General features: G+C 41.1%; 1 protein-coding gene across 1 annotated transcript; it reads left to right on the top strand.

The window, feature by feature from the left end:
* Window positions 1–307: 307 nt before the first annotated feature.
* On the top strand, window positions 308–8,448 carry LOC110378107 (segmentation protein Runt). Its single transcript, XM_021337216.3, has 3 exons — window positions 308–1,276; window positions 5,470–5,610; window positions 7,342–8,448. Exons 1-3 carry the CDS (start codon window positions 829–831, stop codon window positions 7,989–7,991), a joined length of 1,239 nt encoding a protein of 412 aa, XP_021192891.3. The 5' UTR covers window positions 308–828; the 3' UTR covers window positions 7,992–8,448.
* Window positions 8,449–11,286: the final 2,838 nt, after the last annotated feature.

The raw sequence follows: 11,286 nt of genomic DNA, 5'->3' as shown, positions 1-11,286 counted from the left end.
GTCAAAACCCCTGTCATCAAAAATCCTCGCGTGTTTTTGCGAAAATGAAGTGCCACCCTGCGAGCGGCGCCGGCTCCAAACATGAAAATCATAATTTTTCATGAGCTCGTTGATAGGTTTTCGCGCCGGCCGCGGTTTCCCGCCGCCCCGCGGCCTAATTACCGCCGCCTCGCGATACGTCACCGCGGTGATTCAAAAAAATCCACCCATCCCTCTCCCACTAGGCGGCGGTGAGCGCCGGCGTCCCACTCCAACGAGCATTTTTATAAAAACGCAGACACCGACCGCGGCCGTCCCGCTCGTTCCCGCCGCGACACCGCATCACCCGCACCCTTCGTCTCCTTCCCGCTTTTTACGAGACGTAGGGGCCGCCACCCGGGTGGGGGCGGCGACCGCGCGAACGCAAAATATTGACCATCGGAAAAAGTCGCGTCGTATCACAGTCATCAGTTGAAACTGAGTTCTCGCGAGCACGCGTCCTTCGCCACGACTTCGGTGCGCGTCGTGAGTCTTCGGCTTGCGGTGTCGGCGAGTCACCCGGCCGCCGTTTATTTTTCCGAGTCCCCCGCCCGGCGTCTTGCCGTCCGCGCCCAACAAGTGGTGTAGACGCTGCTCGAGCTCGCGGCTCACACGGAGTCTCGCGCCCGTACTTCGCACAACTTTCCGAGCGCTCCGCGCGCACGCGACGCACACTTGTCGCGAGTTTGTAAACCGATCGCGTGTTTTGAAACTTTTACCAAAGTGTTTAGAGACTACAGTGGCGTGACAGAGGACTTCAGTGGCGTGTCGAGAGTCGGTACGGTGTTCGTAGAGGGTAGACTGAAGTCGATGCACCTCCCGCACGCGAGCCCACCGGCCCCCAGCATGGCGGACGTGTATGCTCATATCCATGAGTACTACCGGCAGAGCCACGGCGAGCTGGTGCAGACCGGCTCCCCCGCAGTGCTGTGCTCGGTGCTGCCGGGACACTGGCGCTCCAACAAGTCGCTGCCGGTGGCTTTCAAAGTGGTGGCTCTAGACGACGTGCAGGATGGCACACTGGTCACCATTAAGGCTGGGAACGATGAGAACTCTATGGCTGAACTGAGAAACTGCACGGCAGTGATGAAGAACCAAGTGGCAAAGTTTAATGACCTGAGGTTCGTGGGTCGCAGCGGGAGAGGGAAGTCGTTCTCGCTGACCATCACCATCAGCACGTTCCCCAGCCAGGTGGCCACCTACATGAAAGCCATCAAAGTCACCGTCGACGGCCCCAGAGAGCCCAGGACTAAGCAAAGTAAGTTTCTAACTTTCTATAACAAACTTCCTTTCAAACTTTTTAGAATCTTTTATTATTCTTTTTTTTAATAATTTATTTTACTTTCATTTCCTTGTTCTTTGACTATTTTTTTATATAAAAAATATTATAAGTATACTTTTCTAAAATATATTTTTTTTTCTAATACAAATAATGTCTAAAGAGATAAAAAAATATATTTACTGATTACCTTTTCTGATATAAAAATCGGATAAATTTATATTTCTGTTTTAATAAATAATAAAGTTAAATAAAGTAAATAATAAAAATACTCTCAAATAATTCCTTCCAAAAATTACGCTCAAACCAGCGGCTCTAAAAACGGTGGAATTTTGAAATAAATTCACTTTTCTTGGCACAAAAAAGACATGCAACACCATTTGTCAGATATCAAGCTGAAACAATAAAAAAAATATTAATCTTTATGAAACGTTTAGTTGGCTGCGCGTGCGCGAGTCGCTGGCTCGCCGCCAGTCCACAGAGCCGAGGTCGATTTTGCGGCGCCGCAACATTCAACCACATTCAAACGAGTTTTATTTCTAAATTTAATATTTTTTACACACGACATCTCTACACAATTCGATAAAAAAATTTAGAAAAAAATGCGTTGGGAAAAATTACTCGACCGATTTAACAAGTCGGACAAAACAGTAAATCACTGGGACATTAATTGTCCTTAGTTTCAATCTCCTAACTACGTTAAGAACGGCTGAGACAGCTCCTTCTCGAAATAACACCGATTGCCTGCTTTTATGTGTAAGGAGTTAACATTAAGGCGCGTCATGTTTTGACGTGGGGCTTATAAATGGTTATTGGTGTTTACAAGAACACGCTTTTATACTTTCGTGTAATGTGTAAATGTCTAAATATACAGTTCAATTAATTTGAGCGTGGTGAAGGTCAATGTTCATGCAGTATGTACATTGCGAAGAAAGTCAAATATGAAAAATAGAATAAAAAATACATTGAGTAGACATAATATAAATCTAGAATTTACCTAGGTACTAAAACTACTTAGTCAAAAGAACAAACAGCTACTACTCCTAGCAACACTCTATAAAAACAGTCAATAAATAATAACCTAATAACTAAACTAGTCCATCAATTGAGTCGCGAAATCAACCGCCAAATCGGGCGCCATTAATTTCAATAAAAAAATCGTTGTCATCCAACACATTCGGAGCAATCAACGAATTAAACTGAAATCATAATGTTTTCACACCACAAATCTATTTTAGATGTTACAACATTCACCGAGACGTCTGTGTAAACAAACAGTTGCGCCCAAACTCCAACCAATAATAAAAAGACAGTATGCGGAAAAACTAACATCCTTCAGCGATAAACTTCAAAGAAAACGAGATAATAAAACGATCAATGAAGCTGTCTTAATAGCAGTACGCTCTAATTAACGCAGTTAGTAAAACAACTAATATTTAGACAGATTATGAAAATTTTGTAAATCGTTTTTAACGTGGTTTAGCGCTGGTTATATTTAGTTTCGAGTTTTAGTGCGGATATAAAGATTACAATTTCGCATCAGTTTCATTGACGTAAAATGATACAAAACTGCGAACTGAACTACGATATCTAATGTATCTATCAAAATAATTTACCAGATAACTTTAAATACAGTGCAAAACTAGTCCAAACATACATCTGTTTAGACAATTAAAGCGCACATGTCGAAAAAGTATGTGCAAATGTATTTTTTATCGACAGTGACCGAATTCGCCATCAACGAATATCATTTCTAACTTTCATATGCTTTAGAACCGAGAAGATTTCTGCAGCTGGTGTTTGGGTATAATTTTATTATTCGTAATATTGTAGGCATATCGTAGATTCTCGGTACAATGGTACGGTTTACCAGCGGTGACCAACTTCGCCGGTTGTCCGATGCGGTGGTATCGTAACAGATGTAAACAATCTCGGGCCGCGTCGTAAAGTCCCGTTTGATCTCCCCTGCACCCCGACGCCGCTGCCTCTAAAATATGGATTTTATGTCTCTGCTAGCTGCTAAAATACCACATCCATAGTCAGTGACCCTCATAACCAGAGCTAGGAGAGACCTTGCGAACATTACCAAACGACTTATGGAAAATTTAACTGGAAACCATTGAAACTACTTGGAAAGTTTGAGCGTATATTTCCATTACCACCCGCAGTAAACCGAATGAATCTGTTCTGCGTATTATTGTTTCGATCTGCTTCAATGATTGTTTGAAAGGATCATTAAATGTCCAGTCAAAAATTGATCCCAATTCCTCCTCAACAATATAGTTTTCTTAACAAAATATCTCCTAAAATGCTTAATTCCATTCAATCTTAACCCTTGGAAAAAATGATTTTTGAAATGCAACTGTCGCACATCATTTCTTACACTTTCTTCGTTCAAACCATCATCTGCTATCACTAAATCGTCATAAACTCAGACAATTAAACAAAGACGTATAAAATGCGGTGTTAGTTATGGAGCTTCGTCGCCACCCTCCAAATTATGAGCCATAACTCTGATTCCATTTATTCAAGACTGTTTAACATTAATTTACGAGTGACAAGCCGCTCGCATCTCATCTTGTCGAGTTATTTAACGCTCGTTCTGACACTTATGTGCCGTGCCGTACGTTTATTGTCCGGTCCGGTCCGAATTCGGCCGCGACGCGTTTTGATCCGAGCCACATTCTTAACCATTGTACATTTTTAGGCCGCCGGTGATTAACGGACGCAGAAAATAACTTTATAGATTCCGAACACTTTCTTCAGAGTGCATTTGTCTTTGTTTTAAAACTTTCAGGCAAGTTGATGTCGTTTAATCGTAAGCGCATTGTAAGCGTTGTTAACATTATAGATGACACACAATCGTAAAGTTAAAAAACGTGATAATTAATCTAGAGAAATCCCAAAGAAAAAACAAATTAAACTATGTAACCGGTGTATTTTTAGAGCGCTAAATAAGCTTAAAATAAGCTCCAAACAAAGTTTGTGTCGGTTAACGTCCCTACTTACCCGAATTAATATTAACTCAAGCACTTAGTAATCATATACCACTTCTCAACATTAGAAATGCTCTCTTTACCGCGTTAATATTCAGAGCCCCGCATATGCAAAGGGTCGGGGAACTGGATTTAATTGAATACTGGCATTAACAAATGGAGCGGCCCGTTTCCGAGTTCCACATTTAACTTATTATTGTTCCATGATGTCGGAGCGCTCCTCAGCTCCGGATTGGCGCGTGACAGCGCGACGGGCCATCCATCAAGTTCTTAATTTAAAATGCCCGCGATCTGGGAAACGCTCTCACAAAATACTCGCTAATCTTCCCGCAGAAAAGGGGTACGCTTTTCGCAAATAAACTCATTGTTTCGTCAACATTTTATTGCACGATAAAAACGTCAACTACGTAAAAACAAAAGACTGCCATACGTGCCCCGTTTGGGCAAGAGTCAAGAATATAATTAGGCTACTCAAACAAACCTCGCAACAACAAACTTCGTATAAAGAGTCGCTAAGAAGCACCGCGTATACAAAGTTCAAAACAAAGTAGACAAAGTGCTCGTAAACAGTTTAATCCGGTAATAAAACTGTTACACCTGATCACATCAATTGGGACGTCTCTAGATTGGATTAAAAATGTAGTAAAAACCCGAAAATAGATGATGGCCGCTGTCTTCAGTGGAGTATCGATTAAACAAATAAAAAAAAATCGTTTCGCTATGAAAGGCGAAAGGCAACGTGACGTTGGAGGGTCGTAAAAACGTATGGCACAGAGAAGCCGGCTAACTGCAGTAGTAAACTGGCTCGTTTTGTATACAGAGCCCTTGTTATAGTCGTCGGGCGGTAAACAGAGCGCGGCCCGTGTGTCGCCGCCTTTACGGCCACCCTTTGTGCCTTTAGTGCTTGCGGACGTGGCTCAAGACGGTAGTGACCTCGCCACGGCACTATCTACTTAATAAGCCATTCCTAACATCCGTGCTATGACTTATACAGACGTTCGGCGGCGACTGCGGATTCCGGTCAAAAAACCAAATCAATTGCTCCGACTAGACACATAAAACATGCTCATATATACAAATAACATATTCGTTTTACACTACATTTGGAAAGAGTCTTCACGTGTATTTATTTGTGTGAAGTAACAAGACATTACAACAGTTTTTTCTTTGTTGCAGATTACGGATACGGTCACCCGGGTGCATTCAGCCCGTTCCTGTTGAACCCCGGCTGGCTGGATGCGGCCTACCTCAACTATGCGTGGGCTGACTACTTCAGACCGCCACAAATGCGAGACCAGACTGCCTCGCTTATAAAAGGTACCGTATATTTTTTTGTCCAGCTAGAATTTCCAATTTGTTTATCGGAATTATAACTTCTTTAAACAGGTATTCCGGAACAATAGTTTGAATTGAAGCTAGCGTTGGTTGATCCAAGTGAAACATTTTATGAAACTCTCAGTGTAGGTTCATATATCGTGTTTCCCATTCCTAAGCAAAATGATTGTTTTACAAAATCAGAACATCCAAGTACCTCTTAAACTTCCGATCAGCGTACAATAACGGTATTTGTTAATTTAAAAATTCCCGATTTAGCAAACAGCACTCAAAAACATGTTGCTCGAAACAGTACCGCCCCTCAAGGCCGTACAACGCAAAAGCGGCTCAAATAAAAGAAGCGACTCTTGAACTCTGCAAAACAACACCGGCCCGACCGAAGCAAAACCACCCGCTGAAGTCCGCACCACGGGGGAAAGTGGGGGGTGCTACTAAACGTACAAAAAAGCATTGCCTTCACGTTCGAGAGAGTGTGGAGTCAATTTTATTCCAATGTAGGCGACCGCGCCACCAGCCACTTTTTGTTTCCGACGCTGAAACGCGAAGAGCGATGTACTCAAACACCTACAGACTTTTATTAAACCTACGTAGTAGCGCGCTTACAAACGTGAGACGTACTTTGAAAATGTGTAATTGATTTGCGCTTTTTTCGTCAGCATATATGATGGAAATAAAGCAAAAGGGGACTATATGAACTTCCCCAGCGAAGCGTATTAATCAAAGCGTACGGAGATTTTACATCACAAAAATTAAAAGTAAATCCTTCTTATTCGTGTATCACTCATACAATGGCGTACACACTAGGGACCGGACCCGGTTAACCCAATAAATGCTAATTAAAAATAACGGCCAAAGCAAAACAGAATCAAATTCAACGATCGGGAATCACCTCAATCAGGCGCGACGCCGATATTGGCCCCCACCTCGCCAAATTACCCCCTAGTTACGACCCCTCCCACCCCCGTTGCCTTTTAAAGTGGTCTGCGCACTGCCACTGCTGCAAACAGAAAAAGTGCAAAAGAGAAACGAACGTAGCACCACCTCCGAGCTCTTTGTGGCCCAATCTGCGCCTCCGTCGTGTCCTTTTTATGCGCCAGCTTCTCTTACATGCTATCGAGAATCAAAGCTTCCCCGGGAAGAACTTTTTGAACACAGCTACTAATGAAAATTTCACATTTCGAGTTCTCTTTGTCCGCCGTGAGCGGAGATAGGTGTGCTTCCTTATCGCGATGCTCTCGGCTTTGTGGAGTGCACACGTGTCCATTGCAACACCTACACACGTGCCCTGCATCAATAATGCGCCGACAGATACTCCGCCGTGTCACAGAAAGACTCGTATCGTGCCGAATTACCGAATGTCGTGTCTGTGTTGCAAAGAACTACGTCGTGTTCAGATAAATAAATATTGCACCCTCACCCTCCCGATATCGCACTAAAAAAACATCCCTTTCGGTGATGCCGCCTTTAAACGCCTACAGATTGTACATTATCCTTAGTACGATTATGCACCCCCGTTGTTCGGGGAATAGACGGAGTGCCCGTGCGCCGCGGGCCATCCCCAGGGGCTCGTCTCTCATATTACGTCATGTTAGCAAATCAGCCAACGGTAGCTTCATGTTTTCCATATTTTTTCTTTCACTACCGACGTAAATCTTTTAATCACTTCAATGCCCAAAAGAACATCACTAATGATTTATTTTGTATTGCCAACAGGTGGTCCAGGTTCAATACCAACGCCTCCAGTAACATTACCCGGAGCAGAACTATTCCAATTTGGACCGGCGATGGCAAATCTGCCAGCAGGAGGCCTTATCCCTCCACCTGGTGCTTTCCTACCGCCCAACGGTCTTCTGCCGTTTGCTCCACACCCTGCAGATCTAGCAATGAAGTCACTACCACCTGAGCTATCACTGAAGAATGGCATGAATCCTTACGAAGCGCTACGACACTTACAAAGCAACGTATCTTCAATGGATACCTCAAGCGCTCGATTGTCACCTACTAGCAGCAGACAAAGTGGTAGCCCAAGGAGCATAGTCAATGCTAGTCCCGACAGATCGAAAGCTGATTCTAAATCAGAAGTCAACTCGATGCATGACGCCACAATTACTGATGAATCAGACGAGGAACCTATTGAAGTAGTGAAGTCTGCTTTCCATCCCACAAGACCAGCGAATGTTGAGCTTCAAGAGATGAAGAGAGTTCAGGCTGCGGACTCCACGGTGGCAGACAGGCCGCGAGTCCGCAATGAGCTGAAGGCTCCTTCACAGCGCACCACGCGAGTGCTCTCCACTAGTCCAACATCTACCAAGATTTCAAACGGCACGATACCAACTCACAAGTCAGTTTGGCGGCCATATTGACTCTATAGTGCTAGTTCTTAGTTAAGTATCCATTGTGATGGTGGATCTGTTGAAATGTGATAAACCAATGAGCTTGTAAATAATATAGGTATTAAAAATCCCTTGATTTATATCAGATATTTATTGTTAGACATATTTAGATCACTAGAGTTTAGAATAGTCAAGTAAATGTTGATAGATTATTTGTTACTTTTATTGCAAATGTGTTCAAGCTTATCTATATAATTATCTCGTAAATAAATGTAAATTGATTTGTAAATGTATAATTATTGAAACTTTAATATTCTTCGAGAAACGACTGATTACTTTAATGTTTAAGAAAGACAAATGTATTATTGTAAATAGTTTAAAAGGGTATTTATTAAACGAACGAAATGTACAATAAATGTCTGCCAGTTGGCAATGTATAATCGAAATGTATATATGTATCTAGAGGTAACGAGATAAAAGAAAGATTCCGAGAAATTAAAACTGAATTTTATTACTTGGAAATCCCGACCCCCAACACACACGTACTCAATACATAAGGTATGAATGTTTGAAGTTTTTTAGTAGCAGATACGAATGAAATTAACTTACACAGAAGTCTGAAAGTGGGAAAATATATTCAAAGGTTTTAGTTCTTTCCTAGATATTAGATTTAGATCCAGATTTTTCCTAGTATTACGCATGCTAAAACAAATATTAATGCGTTGAACAAAACCTCAAGTTCTATTAAGACGCGGGTAAAACCGCGTGCAAAAGCCAGTATTATCATAAAATTTCAAGTTCATGAACGCTGCAATGTGCATTGCACATGTTATTGTTGTGTTTAACAAGACTGCTTATAAACACTTGCATACTAAAATGATGCACAAACACCGGATGAGTCAATTCATCAATTAATTATTCCTGAAAAAAATATCTACAAAACCGACCTCAAGAAAATAATGTTCTCAGTTTGACCTGTATGTATTAGTGAATATCTCACGTTTGGCTGTTTCGATTTTATTATAAAAAGGTTTTTCGAGAAACGATCTATGCTTCTAACTAATTATATTATTAAAGACGACTGAACTTAATAAGTCTATGGCTGATATGATTATGACGATGAAAAACCTGCATTCTTATAAATGTCGGAAGAAAAAAGCACATGTTTCCTAAAACATTTCAATCAATGTTCAGCTGACACAGTCTGTTTTGCTATTTCTTCTGCTGAACATTGACTCCTCTCAAGCTGCCCAAAGCAAAATTACATAAAGTCATACAAAATGCAAAACTTGAGGCGTCGACGTTGAAAGATCTCGGTACTGCGGTGAACGCACATTACATACGCTTCCGACGAACACGCCGAAGAAATCGTTTCTATTTCATTTCAACTGCAACTGTCATCCGACTAGACGTCCGCAAGAGTACGAAGTTTCATAAAACGTTTCGCAAAGAATTAAAGTCTGCGAGTTCGGACCTTTATGATCCAACCTGGTTTAGGCTGAAACACAGGGCGTATGAATATTAGGTAGTGACTTCGTTTATTTTCAATCACTTTCCAGTGGCTATCGGCTTTTGATGGCATGGTAAGTGATCGAAAGTGAGAAAAATCGAATTGCCGAGCCTCGGGTCACCTGTACAGCCATATAACCATAGAGAAATATCGTGCCATATCCATGGGTAGTAAAGGAAGTTATGTGTGAAGCAAAGGCAACCATTTATTTTGTTTTTTTGAGTTACATACCTAGTTTATGTGTGATATAAACAGTTTTCCGCGATTGCAATCGCATTAAACATATCGGCATCATTTGGATGGACAAATACAAATCAAGTACAAATCCATAAATAATTACAACTTGATTACTTACGTGTTGCATGGCAACCGGATGACAGTAGACTCCTACGTTTTGATACAGGTATGGTAAGCAGACAATCTGGTCAAGGATACATGCAGAATAGAGCCCAGAACTAAGTGACAAACTTACCACACTTAACTTAACTTAACACTTGCGTATTTGTGATTTTCATATTGCAATTTGTGAAGATGAAATAAGAAAAAAACATTTATTTTATTTATTAACGGCACTGGTACATTGCGTTTGCGCAGCTGATCAAAGCATCTATTCGGCTTTACTTACTTTGTATATGTAGGTACTTTCAGCACCTGTTATAATCCACACATACACAGAAAATTAAGATAATAGTGAAAGACTAAGGGCATTAGTACCTACATACATAGACGCGTACACTAGTAGGTCCGCCATCACTTGTGTTTGCGTCCAGCTAATCAAAGTTTTACTTTTAATACCAACCTACATACCAACTATACCTAGGTACTTTCATCATGAATCACACATACTTAACAAATTAAGATAAATGAAAGACTGAGGGCATTATAGTACCTACATGATGTGTACAGACGTAGGTGCGCTATCAATTGTTTTTGCGTCCAACTGACCAAAGTATCTATACTTGAATTTAATATAGGTACATGCACCCATACATACACAGCAAATTAAGATAATTGTAAAAGACTAAGGGCATTAGTACCTATGTACGTACATATGCGTACAGGAGTAGGTCCGCTATCAATTGTGTTTGCTCCCAGCTGATCTGGTTAGCTGATTGCAGGCGCCGCGGTGGCACCGCTCCTCAAACAACGCCCGTTATCTATATGTGGATATGAATGTGTCTGTGAAGGATGAAAAAGTTACTAATTTAGTAGAAAAATATTAATGGAAATTTTATAATACGAAAACTCACCTATTTCTTTAGGAACTACAGATATATATAAGAATGTGTAACAAACAACTGAGACTTTTCAGATAATTTAGACAGACAATTAGCAGACATTAATTATTTGAATAAGCCGAAAGTGGTAAGGCAGCAATACTTTTTATTGTAGCAATATATTGTCGAACACGTGTGTACCTAGCTACTAGGCACCGGTCTACAATAGGAATTAAATACTCATAACCAAAATGTCAAATGTATGAAAAGCTTCTAATTTTCATAAAGGATTACTTTAATTTCCATACTCCTTACAATTTAAGCTCTGGTGCAGCCCTATAATTACTCATACCATACAGTGTACAACCATCCTATTTGGTCGTATTAAAAACTTGTGGCCAGACGGCCGCGTCAGAGTATATTCTGAATTTGAAATTTTGTTTGAGCCAATTGCAATGCACGTATGTTTTCAATGCCCAAGTGATTACAGCATGAGGTTTATCCATGTGTGCGTGGTGGTCTGCTTATAACTTACACATGTGTGTGTAAATAGGTATATTGGAGGAAAATTAACGTAGAACACGATGAGTGCCTTTAG

This window comes from Helicoverpa armigera, chromosome 18 (genome assembly GCF_030705265.1).
Source record: "Helicoverpa armigera isolate CAAS_96S chromosome 18, ASM3070526v1, whole genome shotgun sequence".
Lineage (NCBI taxonomy): Eukaryota > Metazoa > Arthropoda > Insecta > Lepidoptera > Noctuidae > Helicoverpa > Helicoverpa armigera.
This window is presented reverse-complemented; position numbering and strand designations above follow the sequence as displayed.

Bases quoted from the DNA above. Each gene is read 5' to 3' on its own strand.
- LOC110378107 (XM_021337216.3), top strand. From the start codon at position 829: ATGCACCTCCCGCACGCGAGCCCACCGGCCCCCAGCATGGCGGACGTG. The intron at 1,277-5,469 runs GTAAGTTTCTAA...TCTTTGTTGCAG, and splicing joins AGAGCCCAGGACTAAGCAAA to ATTACGGATACGGTCACCCG. The intron at 5,611-7,341 runs GTACCGTATATT...TATTGCCAACAG, and splicing joins GACTGCCTCGCTTATAAAAG to GTGGTCCAGGTTCAATACCA.